Here is a 16684-nt window from a genome sequence, read left to right as displayed (position 1 = left end):
TAGAGGAAATCATTGGCAGAACTCTTTTCCATCTAAATTATAAAGATATCTTCAGTGATACAAATTCCATTACAAAGAAGACTAAAACAAAAACAAAGAAACAATGGAAGTATATCAAATTAAAAAGCTTCTGCACCACCACTGAAAGAGACTCCTTAGAGAGTGGGGGTCGGGCGGTGGCGCAGTGGGTTAAGCGCATGTGGCGCAAAGCGCAGGAACTGGTGTAAGGATCCCGGTTCGAGCCCCCGGCTCCCCACCTGCAGGGGAGTCGCTTCACAGGCGGTGAAGCAGGTCTGCAGGTGTCTATCTTTCTCTCCCCTTCTCTGTCTTTCCCTCCTCTCTCCATTTCTCTCTGTCCTATCCAACAACGAATCGCGTCAACAAGGGCAATAATAACCACAACGAAGCTACAACAAGGGCAACAAAGGGGGGGGGGGAAGTGGCCTCCAGGAGCGGTGGATTCATGGTGCAGGCACCGAGCCCAGCAATAACCCTGGAGGAGGAAAAAAAAAAAAAAAGAATTGAAGAAGAGCTTTACATGCCATATGTCAAACAAGAAACTAATAACCATAATATATAAAGAGCTCGGCAAAAAAAGAAAACAAATGATCCCATCCAAAAATGGGGAGAGAATATGAACAGAATATTCACCAAAGAAGAGACCTAAAGGCCAACAAAAATGAAAAAAAGAATGTTCCAAGTTATTAGTTGTCAGAGAAATGCAAATAAAGACAACAATGAAATATCACTTTCACTCCTGTGAGAATGTCATGCACCAAAAAAGATAGCAGCAGCAAATGCTGGAGAGGTTGTGGGGACAAAGGAACCCTCCTGCACTGCTGGTGAGAAGTTGATCCAACCCTTATGGAGAGCAGTCTGGAGAACTGTCAGAAGGCTATTCCTACAAAACACAGCATTCTAAAAAGACTTGTGTATAGCTATGTTCATAGCAGCACAATTTGTAATAGCCAAAACCTGGAAGCAACCCAGGTGTCCAACAACATGTCAAAATGAGTGGCTGAGTAAGTTGTGATATATATTCACACTGGAATGCAACTCAAGCTATTAAAAATGGCAATTTCGGGGGCAGGACAATAGGCACGGCAGGTTAAGTGCACATGGCCCACAGCGCAAGGACCAGCGTAAAGGATCTCTGTTCAAGCCCCCGGCTCCCCACCTGCAGGGGAGTCACTAAATATAAGAATACAATTAACTAGAATTTTGACACCTTTGTCATTTTTATTTCCCCTCTTCAGAATTAGACTGCCTATTAATTAAAAGCTGGCTGTGGGATTACTCGTCTTAGATGATGCGCAATCGTGCCAAGGCTTCTAGACAGTGTTTAGAATTCATCTAAACACCTGCAGACCCCCGCCCACACGTATTGTGTGCCCATTCAATTTTATTTTTTGTCTTTTAATGTTAATTTTACCATTTCCATTAAATGCTGAAGAAATCCTAATTATGAAAATGTGTGTCTTTCAACAGCGACATTGTGAGGAAGATCGATCAGTCTGAGTTCGAAGGCTTTGAGTACATCAACCCTCTCCTGATGTCTGCGGAAGAATGCGTCTGACCCTCAGCACTCCCTGCCTGTGTCCCCCTTAGTGCATGGTGAGCTCGCTGCCGGCCTGGAGATAGTGAGCCGCTTTGTGTTTGCCACCTACGGCAAAGCACTCTCTCTGGTCTCTTGCTGATGCAAGCAAGCATCAACCACTATATCTAAATCTAGCTGTGAAAACAGAAGACACTAGTTTTCAAACGTTCACTTTAAAATTGAGTTACACTGGTAATCTAGCAGCCTGCTGACTAGTGATCAGGTTGTCTTTTTTGTTAAAAGGAAATAGCTCTGCTATTAGAAAAAAGCATCTGTTGAATTAGAGTACACGGTAGGATTACACCATAATCCTGCCGTGCTTTTTGTCATTTTTGTGAGGCCTTTTGGTAAATTAAGTCACTCCATCAACTTTTGGTTTCTGCATAGAAGTTGAGGAATTCAGAATACAACAACTTGTGATTTTACCTATTACTTTCAGGTCTCTTCACTTAAAAATTCACCTGTAAATGTTACCATTGCCTTGTGTAATTAAATGATTGTAAGGGCATGGTTATTAAGTTGGTGATAAGTAATGTTGATTGAATTAGAATTGGGGAATACAAGAGAGAAGGGAGAAAAAGATGAATAAAAGGGACACATTTTTACTAAGAATCAGTCTGAATCTTATCTGTTTGTGTAAAAACTCATTGTGATCTCTTGAGTGTATTAAGGCGTTAACTTAGAATTTATCTAGTCAGCCAGACCTTTAACTGGAATGTTCATAAATGTAGCTCAAAGTACCTGACCCAAGATGCTATTAAGATGTTTCTTATGTGGAAAGGAGAAAAAAACAAATTGAAAAAAAGGAAAGCACAATGGTAATATTTATGTCTTATAAGAGAGTAAATCTCACTTGTTTTTTATTTTGTCAATTGACTTACATGATGAAGCACTCACTTGTTACTAAACTTGTAAAACTCTTTCCATATGTCCAACAGACAATTTAATGTCTTTTTCTTCAGATTATATCTTAAATATGCTCATTTCATTCTCCATGACATGTTATTGCTCATACTTTGCAGATCCTCCTTGTGAATTCTTTGGGTGAAATCCAAGAAAAATAGAGTGGGGTTAGATAGCATAATGGTTATGCAAAGAGATGCTCATGCCTGAGGCTCCAAAGTCCCAGGTTCGATCCCATACATCACCATAAGCCAGAGCTGAGCAGTGCTCTGGTCAAGAAAAAAAAAAAAAAAAAGAAAAGAAAAACCCAGGAAAAATAATAAAGCATGAAAGTGCGGAAGATGAGTGTGCAGGCACTCCCACATACATTCACTCACACTGTCAACAGTTCCAGCTTGCTAGAGGTGTTGTTGCTAAGTGGGTAGCACATGTAATAGAGAGCAGAATACATTTATGGGACAGAGTTCATCAGATTATTTTTCATTAATAAGTGTTTATCAATTTACTGTTCAAAGGGATGTTGGATAGCATCCTTCGTGTTCTTTTTAAAATATTTTTTTATGAAAAGGGACTTAAAAAATAATCATGACCATCTAAATGATTTAACAGTTGTTCAGTCTTAGTAATATTTAATTTAGGGGAAATGTAGTTAGTCTTAAATTTAGAATCACTTTTAAAAATTTAGGCGTTTAATAAATTATCAGGGAGGGGTTTCTGATAACTGCATTTTACTAGATATAGAAATTTCCCAAAGTTTATGGTCACATATTCTCTTTTCTTCAAATAGCTGCTTTGAAAGATAAAATTAAATAAATAAACCTCAGTAGAAAGTGTTTCTAGGAGAGGGGAGATGGCATAACCGTTAAGCAGAGACTCTCATGCGTGTATGTTTCTCTTCAGACCTGACACTTTAAAACAAAAGTAGTGTTTCAGAAACTTAGGAGACAAATAGTTTATGATCTTGCACTCAGTGGTACTGGTGCCGTTTTCCCATGGCATTTATTCTCAGATTTTGGAATGTGAAATAATCATCTTGGATGGTAGTTTAAAATGCCATTAGCAAGCCCACCTCAGCATCTGTGCCAGTCCTTGGGCCACATTTTGTGAAACAGGTCAGATTACTCACTTTTGCCCAGTAGTTGAACATTACAGAGAACATTCATGCCAAAACAGTCTGACATAGGATAGCCAAATGAATGACTAATGTCTTACCTACCAATTAAAGTAAAAATTGACTTCTTCAAGTTAGATATCTGTTGAAAATATATATCAGTTTTCTACAAATGACGTTAAGAGTATGAGCATATTTTCTATGAGGTTTAGCTGTTATTCAGGGTATTTGTTTTTAAATCTTTTTTTAATCTGATGAGATTTACTATATATTTTATACAGAATTCGTATACAAATGTCTTTCAGCTGTGTATCCTTTTTTCCTTTTTTATGCTCTATTAAGTGCCATGTCGGTTCTATTATGTAAAAGTCTTTGAGAATACTCAGCAGGGAAATGAAGAAGTTGAAAGAAAGGTTGGAACTTTGGGTTTTTGTTTCTTTGTTTTGTTTTTTCATGACTGCTTGGTCAGCTCATTTTTTGTATACGCAACATGACTTGGATAGTGAGTATTATGTTTGTTTGATACCTGTACATTTGCTTTTTGATTTTTGTCTGCCGTAGTCATCACAATGTAATCTGTTTTTATGTGCCTTTTTATTGTAAATCTTCAAATAAATTAATATTCTTCAGGAATGAGCACTTTTAATATGAGGCAGATCTCAAATTTGAGAACAGTGAAAGCAAAATTTATTCCCCCCAAAAAATAAAATGGAAATCCTGGCCTTTGGGATTTGGCATTCTCTGAATGCTACATTTTAGACACTTGAGAGGAATAAAGTTGTGTATATTTTTCATTTGATAAGAGAACTTGAGAGGAGAGTGAGTTAAGGAAGAGAAAGACCTGCAGCACTGCTTCACCACGTAGGAAGTGACCCTTCACGTGGGGAACAGGGACTCGAACCTGGGCTTGCAAATTGTAACATGTGCGTTCAGCCAGGTGCACTACCACCCAGCCCTATTTTTTTTTCTTTTTCTTTTTTTTTACTTTGCATGTCTTCTATGGGAAGACACAATTAAAAATCAGGGCAACAGCATCATGAATTAAATTGAAGCAAATTTAGACAAATTACTCCCACTGTCAAGTTTCCCAAAGAAAGCTGCTCTTTGTGACTTGGGAAGTTGTCTAGTGGATAAAGTTCTGTATTCTCGAGCATGAGGTCGAGTTTAATCCCAGTCATTGCATGTGCCCATGGTGATCTGGTTATCTCAAATAATAAAGCAGTGAGTAAGTAGATCTTTTCAGGTCAGCAGAAGAGCCGCCTCGGAGAGTACACTGCTTTGCCCTGTTATGATCCCAGTCCCCACTCACTGAAGGAAGATTTGGTTCTCGAACACAAACACATTCTCCTGGGGCCAGGTGGTGGCACACCTGGTTGAGCACACGTATTACAATGCATAAGGACCCAGGTTCGAGCCCCTGGTCCCCACCTGCAGGGGGAAAGCTTTGCAAGTGGTGAAGTGCTGCAGGTGTAAGATTTTATTTATTAATAAGAAAAAGAGGAAACAGAACCAAACATCAGTCTGGTATGCTGCCAGGGATTGAACTCAGGACCTCATGCTTGAGAAGAACAATGTTTTATCTGCTGTGCCATCTCCCAGACCACTCTTGGTGACTTTCTTAACGTATTTAGTCCAGTAAGCTTTAAATAACCTTTAAGAAAATAAAATTGAGGTGGCGCACCAAGTTAAAGGCACAAAGCACAAAGACCTGTACAAGGATCCTGGTAAAAACAATTGAAACAATGGCCACAAGAGCAGTGGATTAGCAGTGCAGGCACCAAGCCCTAGCCATAACCCTGGAGCACAAAAAGGAAAAAAACACACCAGGGTAACCAAAAGGTAGCGCAGTGGATCATGGTATTGGGCTCTAAAGCATGAGGTCCCAAGTTAGTTTTCATGTGCCATACTGATGCTGTAGTTCTCTCATTAATAACTAAAATATTTGTTTTAAAGAGAAACTTACAGAGGATGTTTACCGGCCACCCATCAGATAAAGGACTAATAACCAGGGGCCAAGTAGGGGCGCAGCTGGTTGAGCGCAGGTTACAATGCACAGAGACCCAGGTTTGCCGCCCCAGTCCCCACCTGCGGGGGGGGGGGGGGGAGTTTTGTGAGTGGTAAAGCAGGGCTGCAGGTGTCTGTCTGTCTATGAAATAAAGATAATTTTAAATTAAAAAAGGACTAATAACCAAAATAAAAGATTAAGTGTGTTTACAAAAAAGAAAGAACTCAGTAAACTCAGCAACAAGAAAACAATCCCACTTAAAATGGGGAGAGGATATGGACAGAATCTTCACCAAAGAAGAAATCCATGGATCAGAAGACATTGAAAAATGCTCAGAGTCACTGATCATCAGAGAAATGCAAATAAAAACAGCAGTGAGATACCACTTTACACCTGTGAGAATGTCATACAGTAGAAAGGACAGAAACAAATGTCGGCAAGAGAACATTTGGAGGGAAAAGGGGACATTTTGGCACTGCTGGTGGGAGTGTAAATTGGTCCAACCCTTGTAGAAAACAGATTCCTCAACACACTGGAAATAGACTACACTGTACAACTCAGCAATTTCTCTCCTATGGATTTATCCAAAGAAAACAAACATCTATGCAAAGAAATCTGGATATCCAAGCGAGGTCCAAAAGGCCAACAGACGTAAAAATGCTCCAAATCATTGATTGTCAGGGAAATGCAAATAAAGACAACAATGAGATACCACTTTCACTCCTGGGAGAATGTCATACATCAAAAAAGGTAACAGCAGCAACAAATGCTGGAGAGGTTGTGGGGACAAAGGAACCCTCCTACGCTGCTGGTGGGAATGTCAATTAGTCCAACCCCTGTGGAGAGCAGTCTGGAGAACCAAACACCCATCCAAAAAAAAAGTGTATACTTAAACATTCATAGCAGCACAATTTGTAATAGCCAAAACCTGGAAGCAACCCAGGTGTCCAACAACAGATGAGTGGCCGAGCAAGTTGTCTATATACACAATGGAATGCTACTTAGCTATTAAAAATGGTGAATTCACTTTCTTCACCTCATCTTGGATGGAACTTTAAGGAATCATCTAAAGTGAGATAAGTCCAAAAGAGGAGGATGAATATGGATGATCTCACGCAGAAGTTGGAAAATACTACCATGGCTTCAACCTGCCTTCCCTGGGCAAATGACCTCACCAGTATGTCCTGGATCCATACCTCCCCGGAGCCCTACCCCACTAGGGAAAAGTAGAGATCGACCAGCTTGGGGTATGGATCCACCTGTCAACATTCATGTCCAGTGGAAAAGCAATTACAGAAGTCAGACCTCCCACCTTCTGCACCCCATAAATCTCTTTGGTCTATACTCCCAGAGGGCTAAAGAATAGTTAACCAGAGTCGGGTGGTGTCACACCTGGTTGAGTGCACATTTTGCAATGCTCAAAGACCCGAGTTCGAGCACCCAGTCCCCACCTGCATGGGGAAAGCTTTTTGAGTGGTGAAACAGGGCTGCAGGTGTCTCTCTGTCTCTCTTCCCCTCCCTCTCAATTTCTGGCTGTCTCAGTCCAATAAATAAATAAAGACTTAAAAAAAGAACAACAGGAACCTTCCAATGGAGGGGATGGGATATGGCACTCTGGTGGTGAGAACTGTATGATTTGTACCTCTCTTATCCCACAGCCTTGCCAATCATTAAATTACTACTAATAAAAAAATTGAAAAATAAAACACAAAGTAGAACTTAGATTGGGTTTGGTATACTGCACCAAAGTAAAAGACTGAGGTAGGGGAGAGGGTTCAGGTCCTGGGACATGATGGCAGAGGAGGACCTAGAGGGGGTTGAATTGTTATGTGGAAAACTTGAGAAATGTTACTCATGTACAAATGACTATTTTACTGTTGACTGTAAACCATTAATACCCAAATAAAGATAAAAATTATTGATATGTACACCTATGTGCATAGCAGTGTGATTTGTAATAGCTCAAACTTGAAATTGACCCAACAACAGATGAATGGTTAAGGAAGTTGAGCTGTATATACACAGTGGACGACTGCTCGGCTGTAAGAAATGATGAACTCTCCTTTTCTCTGTCTTGGATGGAACTTAAAGGAATGATGTTAAGAGAGATAAGCCAGAGGAGAAGGGTGAATAAGAGTGAGGTAGACATAGTTCTGCAAATGACTTTCATGCCTGAGTCTCAGAGTTTCCAAGTTCAATCCCTTGTACTACTGTAAGAGCTGGGCAGTGCTCTGGTAAAATAAATAAATAAATATGAATACCAGATAATCTCACTTATGAGGCCAGACAAAAAAAGGGAAGCACAGAGTAGAACTTAGGCTGGGTCGGGTGTATTGTACCAAAGCAAAGGGCTCTGGGAAAGGAAAGGAAGTGAGAGTAGGTGGGTGGAGACAGCTTTGGGGTCCTGGTGCATGATGGTGAAAACGAACCTCTGTTAGGGGTGAGTGTTCTGCAGACACCTACCACAGGGAGATGGGAAGTTACACCCATGTGTCAGTGCACCGTAAGGCATTAATCCCCAGTAACATGATTAAAACAAAACCAAAAAGGAATCTGGAGGTCTGTATGACCCTAGGGCCTGCTTGACTCCACTGTCCCCAGTGGTCTTTTTCTTTTCATCCTTTTCCTTTATTTTATTTTATTTGGTAGAAACAGCCAGAAATCAGGAGGGTATGGAGACAGACTCACAGACTTACTTCACCACTCTCACTGCGGGTGGGAGCCAGGGCCTTGAGCATTGTAACGTGCACTCAGCCAGCTGCTCCACCACCCGGCCCCTTCTGTCCTTTTTCTTCCCTTTTCTATTTCTCTTTTTTTCCATTTTTTTCTTTCATTAGGGGGATTACTGGTTTACAGTTGGCAGTAAAATGTAGTAGTTTGTACATGCATAACATTTCTGTTTTCCACGTAACACCTGACCACCACTCCTCAGGTCCTCCTCTGCCATCGTGTCCAGAATCTGAACCTCCACCCCAGAGTGCCAGAGTGTAATACACCATTTGTTTCTCTTTTTTTTTTTGGGGGGGGTGGTGGTAGAGGGGTAGGGAAAGACAGAAGGAAAGACATCTGTAGCACTACTCGACTGCTTGTGAAACTTACCCCCTGCAGGTAGGCATTTGAACCCACATCCTCCAGCATGGTGATATAAGCATTCTGTCAGGTGTACCATGACCTGGCCCAGGTTCTCGGCGTTCTGAGCTTTATCCAGATGAGCCAGTGTGAACCAGCCATCACACAGCTTCACTTGAGTCTCTGCCCCCAGTATCTCGGGCAGACCAAGTCACTCCCCTTGTGTGGGAAACTCTGAAGCCTCAACTTCCTTGGGCTGGCTGCTCTGTTGCTCAGACTCCTCATGCAGACCCCTGCTCATTCTGTGTCCTCTGGGCAAGTCTGATACCCTCCTCCCTGCTCTGATCTAATGCCTGCTGTTCTCTAACTCCAGTGTCCAAGTGAACACAGATGCAATATGTCGTGCTCCAAATCTCACCCTTTCTTTCTTTAGAAAAAATTGGGGAAGGGGTCAGGCGGTAGCGCAGCAGGTTAAACACACGTGGTGCAAAGCGCAAGGACTGGCATAAGCATCCCAGTTTGAGCCCCCAGCTCCCTACCTGCAGGGGGTCCCTTTATAGGTGGTGAAGCAGGTCTGCAGGTGTCTATCTTTCTCTCCCCCTCTCTTGTCTTCCCTCCTCTCTCAATTTCTCTCTGTCCTATCCAGCAACAGTAGCAAAGGACAATAATGACAAGGGTAACAAGGGCAAGAAAATGGGGAAAATGGCCTCCAGGAGCAGTGGATTCATAGTGCAGGCACCGAGCCCCAGCAATAACCCTGGAGGCAAAAAAAAAAATTCTTGGGGGCTGGGCAGTGGCACAGCAGGTCAAGCGCACATGGCGCAAAGCACAAGGACTGGCCTAAGGGTCCCGGTTCGAGACCCGGGCTCCCCACCTGCAGGGGGATAACTTCACAAGCAGTGAAGCAGGTCTGCAGGTGTCTGTCTTTCCTACTGTCTTCCCTTTCTCTCTCGATTTCTCTCTGCCCTATCCAAAAACAACAGCAGCTATAACAACAATAACAACCACAACAAGGATAACAAAATGGGAAAAATGGCCTCAGGAGCAGTGTAGGCACCGAGCCCCAGCAATAACCCTGGAGGCAAAAAATTAAAAAAAAAATCTTAAAACATTATTTTAATAGAACACAGAAATTGTGAGGGGAAGGGAATAGACACACCCACCTGCAGCACTGCTTTAGCACTTATGAAACTTCCCCCTCCAGGTGAGGATTGGGGGCTTGAACCCAGGCCCTTGCACATGGTAATAATACATGCACTTAACCAGGTGCACTACGGCCCAGCCGCCCTTTTGTATCAGTCTCATCGCCTTCCTTCCTTCCCTCCATCCCTCCCTTTGTAAATCATTATACCAGTAATAAAATAAAATTTAAAAATATTCTTGAGACTTTATTCCATAAAGCAGTTCTCTTTTTGCAGAAAACTTGAGCAGAAGGGAGTTCCCATAGATTTCTTCAACACTTTCCTCCTCTATGGACATCTATTCACATTTGTGACAAATGTGCCCCTTGTGAGGTGTGTGTGATATCATGAACTGACACAGGGTGACATACCCATGTTGACCCCCTAACAGTGGCACAGTCGCTATGGTCTGAAGGCCATCACTGACACGAGCTCACTCTTGGGGTGTCTGGGTTTTTCTTCACATAACCTGTAGACAAGAAGCTATGTCTACAATTGCAGCATCATTCAAATAAGGAGATAGGGTTTGCTACACCCTAAACCACTCCTGTCCTGCTGTCTGCCCACCACCTCCTCTCCTCTCTCCCCTGACAGCCACTGAGAGAAACAGGGAGAACGCCGCACAGCAACATCTGGCTCGTGCGGTGCTGGGTTGGGAACGTAATACCTCACACTTGGAAGTCCTGGGCTCCACCTCTGTGCCCCCCCTTCCTCCTGCATGTGGGGTGGGGGGACAGTCCACTGAGCTGCGGCTTCCCAGTCCCTGTCCAGGTGCTGAAGACCCAGCTGAGTCTGCACCACACTGGCCAATACTTGGGGGAGGGCAGCTTCCGGCAGGTCCTGAAGGGGGAGGGCGCTGGGCCTTCTACCTGGGCTCCCGCCCAGCATAATCGCCCAGCATAATCGGCATTATCCCCTATGCCTTCGCTGAGCTGGCTGAGTGAGAGGTGCCAGGTCCCTCCCTGCAGGTGGGGCTGGGGCTGCAGGAGGCCTGGCCCCTGAGCAGCTCCTGGCTCCCTCTTCCCTTACAACTGCTTATAATATCTGGCTGAAATCAGGCAGGGACATGAGGACCCCAGTGAGATAACCAACCCGTCTCTGGGACCCAATCTACCATCTGTGCCAGAGGGCCACCTACCCACTGACCCTGACGTGCACTAGGATGCAGGCCACGGCCATTCTGGCCTCCAGCAGTGGGCTCCCCCGAGAACTGCCTCCTTTTCCCACAAATACATCTAATGACTATTGCCCACCCCCACAACCTCTCCACAAACACATATCTGAACTTTTTCCAATCAGACCCGGCCCCAAGAAGAGCTTCTCCTGGTGACATGGCATGCCACATTGGATGCCAGGGTCAGCACCTGGCCCATGGCAAGGAAGGAACAGTTAACTGGTGGGAAATAGCTCTGGTCCCGGGCACCACTGTCCTCTTCAAAGTTTCCAAGCTCCTTTCCCCTGAAGTCTGTCGCCAGCCTCCTGATGGGCCGAGTTCTCTGACTGAATCCTGAGGTGCCTGGGGGCGGGGGAGGGGGTGCAGACACCATTGAAGGCTTGACCCCAGTGTGAGGGGCGTCCTCAGAAGCATCCTGGAGCAGCAGAGCTGGAGGGGCCTGCGCAGCGCTTCACCCTCGGCCTCCTGAGGGTGCTGTCCGCGGGAGGACTCATCATCACCAGCCAGGAGGCCTTGAAGAAGCCCTGGGCGTGGAGGCCGGGCCCCACCGGGGACCTTGGTGCCCCAGACCGGGGACAGAGAGCTTGTCCACTAGTCATCTTGTCAGAAGATGGAGAGTTGGGGGGAGGGTGTACCCCAGGTCGCAAGGTTCCTGGACTCCATGGGACTGCACTGTCGCCATCCAGACTCCAAAGGCGAGGTGATGAGCAGAAATAAAAAGGCGATTTTCTTCAGGGCGTGTGGAGGTTTGGGGGCTTCCCAGAGTCCTTCACGGGAGCTGGCGGCTCGATGGTGTCTGGACCCAGGAGACAAGTGGGGTCCTGGGTGGGGGCTGGAGCTCGGGTCCTGGGGGTGTCCGTTAGGGGCGAGGGTCCCCCAGTCCTTGGAGGGGGTCGCACGGCCTCAATCCTGGAGTTGGGCCAAAGAGCTGGTCCAGAAACCCTGGAAGAGCACAGAAGAGTCTAGATGCCCAGGTGGAGAGGAAAAGGGGGTGCAGGGGTGGCAGTTAGGGATGGGGGGGTCCCCCTAGGTCCTCGAGGTAGACGTCAGACCTGGCTTCAGGGATCCTGGAGGAAATAGGGGTTGATCCCTGGGTGCGGAATGAACAGGGGCCTCGGCGGACCTCCGGCCCTTGCTGTGGGGTCCTGCACCGAGCAACGACAGGCCGCGTGGCGAGCTGCCAGCCAGGCTGTTGGGGCTGAATCGCTGTCGGTCGGTCGTTACCCCTGGAACCACAGCCGCTCGCTACTGGCCACGTGATCTGCCAGTCAATTTCTCTTCGCCAATCCTCTCTCGCCACGTGGGGGCGTGGCCCCACGCACTGCCCTCTCATTGGTCCCCCCAAACTGGGCAAAATGGCGGTCGGGTGGGGGTGGGGTGCGGTGTATGGGGCTCTGTAAGCTTCCTCCTATTTGGGGGGTCAGTCCCAGACCCTCATGGAGCAGAGCAGAGCAGAGCGCTGACTTCTCTCTCATGTGAATGTCTCCATCTTGTAAAATCAGTCAAATAGGTCTTTTAATAGGGCAAGGGAGATTGTGTGATGGTTCTACAGAAAGACTCTCTAGAAAGAGAGAGGTGGAGAGAGAGACCGAGACGGCTCAGCCCCGGTTTATAATGGTGCTGGGGATTAAACCTGGGAACTCAGAGCCTTTTTTTTTTTTTTTTAAGATTTTAAAAAAATATTTATTCCATTTTGTTGCCCTTGTTTTATTGTTGTCGTTGGATAGGACAGAGAGAAATGGAGAAAAGAAAGACAGACACCTGCAGACCTGCTTCACCACCTGTGAAAGGCTCCCCTGCAGGTGGGGAGCCGGGGCTCGAACCGGGACCCTTCCGCCGGTCCTTGCAGTGTGAGCTACTGTGCACTTGACCCGCTGCGCTACCGCCCGACTCCCTGGAAGTGTTTTCCATAAACATTAAGTTGGCTCCCCTAGCCCTGAGGTTAGTCTATTTTCAATGAAGTCAAAATGTCAGCAATTCTTGACTTTTTTTTAGTCTTTTAACATCTTTTTTATTATCTTTATTGGATGTAGTCAGAAATCGAGAGGGAAGAGGGAAATAGAGAGGAGAGAGAAACACCTGCAGATCTGCTTTACCACTCGCAAAGCTTTTCCCCTGCAGGTGGAGACCGAGGGCTCAAACCATGTCCTTGCACACTGTAACATGTGTGCTCAACCAGGTGGCCACTGCCTGGTCCCTAGTCTTTTTTTTTTTTTTTTTAACTTTCTTATTAGGCAGAGAGAAATTAAAATTTCTTAAATTTGGTGCATTAACATGCACCAAATCTCTATATGCAAACAATCTCTCTACAAAAATTCCCAAATGCAGCCAATATCTACAAAAAAAAAATCAAGTTGAAAAACAAGATTAGAAAAGAAAACACAAGTCGAACCTGAAATGGAATTGGAGTATTACACCAAAGTAAAAGACTCTGGGGTGGGTGGGGAGAATACAGGTCCATGAAAGATGATGAATGACATAGTGGGGGTTGTATTGTTAAATGGGAATCTGGGGAATGTTATGCATGTACAAACTATTGTATTTACTGTTGAACGTAAAACATTAATTTCCCCAATAAAGAAATAAATTATTTTTTAAAAAATCAGTTGCATATCTGTCCAAAAAAATGTCAATTTCTCTACTCAGTTGCCATGTCTGTCAGAAGAGTGACAATTCTTTTTTGTAATTATCTTAATTGAATAGACAGCCAGAAATTTAAAGGGAAGGGAGTGATAGAAAGGGAGGAGACAGAAGGGCTGGGCTGAGCACACATGTTACAGTGTGTAAGGACCCAGGTTTGAGCCCCCAGCCCCCACCTGCAGGGGGGAAAGCTTTGTGAAGCAGGGCTGCAGGGTCTCTGTCTCCTTCCTTATTTTTTTATTATTATCTTTATTTATTGGATAAAGAAAGCCAGAAATCAAGAAGGAAGGGGGTGATAGAGAGGGAGAGAAACAGAGAGACACCTGCAGCCCTGTTTCACCAAATCACAAAGCTTACCCCCCGCAGTTGGGAACCGGGGGTTCGAACCTGGGTCTTTGCACATTGTAACATGTTTGCTCAACCAGGTGCGCCACCACCCAGCACCAAAAGGGTGATATTCTTTATTTTCATTTTGTATTTGTCATTAGTAGTGGATCACAAGATTGTTAGATTACAGAGTACAGCTCCACACCGCACCCACCATCAAAGTTCTTTTGTCCATCCTCTCACCTCCCAGAGACAAACACCACAGTTCTCACAAGGTCTTAGAAATGGCTTTCTGCTTCTACATTTTTTTGCAGGTTCAAGTTCATCTCTTAGCCCTCTAGATTCCACATATCAGTGAAACCATCCAGTGTTGTCTTTAATCTCTTTATTTTGCTAAGAAAACTCACCTCCAGTTTCACCCAATTTTGTCACAAAGGACACATCACCTCTTTGGATGCTAGAGTAATATTGACAGGAGTGCGCATCCCATAACTTCTTATTTCCAGTCATCTGTGGATGGGCATTTAGGCTGTTTCCACTCTTTGGCTATTGTGAATAATGCAGCTATGAACATCAGGGCACACTTGTCCGGTTGAATTAGTGTTGGAGTGTCCTTTGGCTAAGTGCCTACGCGTGGCATTGCTGGATAAGATCATTCCATTTTATTTGTCTAAGGACTTGGCTGCTCCAGTCTGCGTTCCCAGCAGCCGGGTAGTAGACTTCCTTTCTCTCCACAATCTCACCAACACCTGTCATTTCCTGTTAGCCCCCATGGTTGTGTGTTCTGGCATTATAGGCTGCTGCTTTAGTGTAGGGATTGATTTCTGGCGATTTTTCATGGACCCTTTAAGCACCTTTTTTCTATGTGTAGATATTGTCTTCTGCTAAACAGTGAATATTTTTAGTCTTTTTTTTTTGCCTCCAGGGTTATTGTGGGGCTGGGTGCCAGCACTATCAATCCACTGCTTCTGGAGGCCATTTTCCACCATGTTTATCAGATAGAACAGAGAAATTGAAAGGAAGAGAGAGAGAATTAAAAGAAAAAAACTGGCAAGTATCTTTATACAAAATTAGAAAAAAATAGAGCAGATTAAAAAAAAAAAAAAAAGGCCTACAACTTAGGTCTAGTCAATAAAGCACTTTTGCCCCAGGAATATTTGTTTACTGAGGGAGGTCAGTGGTTTATAGCAACACATGGATACAATTCATCGCCCTGTAATAAATGTCTGGAAAACACACTTTCTCCCACATAGCTCCTTTCCCACCACCCTGCTGTGGATGGATTATCCTAAATGGAATTTGTAAGGGTTAGAAACCACTAGGTGTGGGCTAGGGAGACAGCATAGTGATTCTGCAAAAGACTCTCATGCCCGAGGCTCTGAGGTCCCAGGTTCAGTTCCTGATATCACCATAAGCCAGAGCTGAGCAAGGCTCTGGCTTTTCTCTCTCTCTTTCTCTCTCTCTCTCTGCATAGTTTCTTTCTCATTAAAATAAAACGAATACCATGTACAAGCTATTGTATTTACTGTCGACTGTGAAACATTAATCCCACAATAAATTAAAAAATTAAATTAAAATGAATACAATAAAAAGAAAGAAACCACTAGATGGAGAAGCCAAAGACGTTCCAAGAGCCTAGGGAGGTCAGTCAGACATCAGTATCTCCTCCTACCAAGTGAATTTTCTGCTAAAAAAGAGAGAGAGAGAGAGAGACAGACAGAAAAGAAACTGCACCATATGGTTATGAGCCTGCCATCGAGCTCTTTCAGGTAGTCAGTCCCACTTCAGCACCAGTGAAGCTGCAGCAATTCCAGCCCTGAACTCTGAAATTCCAACACACACCCCTCTGCTGTGTAGCTCAGGAAAGGACAGAAATCTCGAGAGCACTCAGCCCCAGGGCCCCCTCCTCGCACTGTGTGTGCACCCGGCGCGAACACCCGGTCAGGACCTGCACCGGGGAAGCCTCACAAGAGGTGGGGTCCTGCGTGATGACTCCTCTCCTGCCTCCCTCCAGTGCCCTTTCCCCATTCTCCCTCTCTCACTAGCAGCCCCTATCTGTTAAAGGGAGCAGGAACCTTATCATGACTTGTGGACTCCACCCGGCACCTAATTCTGTAGAAACAGTCATGACTTAAAAAATAAAAATATAAGAATACAATTACTCAACATCAGTGTGTCCAATGCATCATGAGTGAAAGAAGCATTTTGTGAATAATCTGTACAATTCTTGTTAAAATCCTTAATGTTCAGAGCTCTGGAGTGTGGTGTTCTGCTGCCACCTTGTGGACATTTCCCAGAATGCACTTGCGTAGATTTGTCAAAGCCCCACAGGTCAATTACAGGACTATTCCTGTGACATCATGAAAAAGATAACAGAGGGGCCTGGTGATGGTACACCTGGCGGAGTGTGCACATTATAGTCAAGGATATAGGTTCAAGCCCCGGTCCCCACCTGTAGGAAGGAAGTTCCGTAAGTGGTGAAGCTGTGCTGTAGGTGTCTCTCTCCCTTCCTACCTCTCCTTTCCTCTCTCAATTTCTCTCTGTTCGGTCAAATAAAAATCAAAAAAGCAATTAGGGGTAGATATCATAATGGTTAGGCAAAGATACTTTCATTCTTGAGGCTCCAAAGTCCCAGGTTCAGTCCCCTGCACTACCGTAAACCAGAGCTTATGTTATT

At 44.7% G+C, this 16684-nt stretch overlaps 2 protein-coding genes across 5 annotated transcripts in view; one reads left to right on the top strand and one right to left on the bottom strand.

Moving 5' to 3' along the window:
* Positions 1–7539, top strand: part of PRKCI (protein kinase C iota) — a 48271-nt gene extending 40732 nt beyond the window's left edge. For all 4 annotated transcript variants that reach the window (XM_060172089.1, XM_007529806.3, XM_060172090.1 and 1 more), the window contains one exon: positions 1489–7539. In XM_060172089.1, coding sequence (XP_060028072.1) covers positions 1489–1576 — 88 coding nt within the window. In that variant the 3' untranslated portion in view covers positions 1577–7539. The remainder of the gene's footprint in view (positions 1–1488) is intronic.
* The window catches only part of RIOX2 (ribosomal oxygenase 2), a 365565-nt gene that overhangs the window by 316983 nt on the left and 31898 nt on the right, over positions 1–16684 (bottom strand). The window lies entirely within an intron of this gene.

This window comes from Erinaceus europaeus, chromosome 14 (genome assembly GCF_950295315.1).
Source record: "Erinaceus europaeus chromosome 14, mEriEur2.1, whole genome shotgun sequence".
Taxonomy (NCBI): Eukaryota; Metazoa; Chordata; class Mammalia; order Eulipotyphla; family Erinaceidae; genus Erinaceus; species Erinaceus europaeus.
The sequence above is the reverse complement of the archived record's forward strand: the minus strand, read 5'-3'. Positions and strand labels throughout refer to the sequence as shown.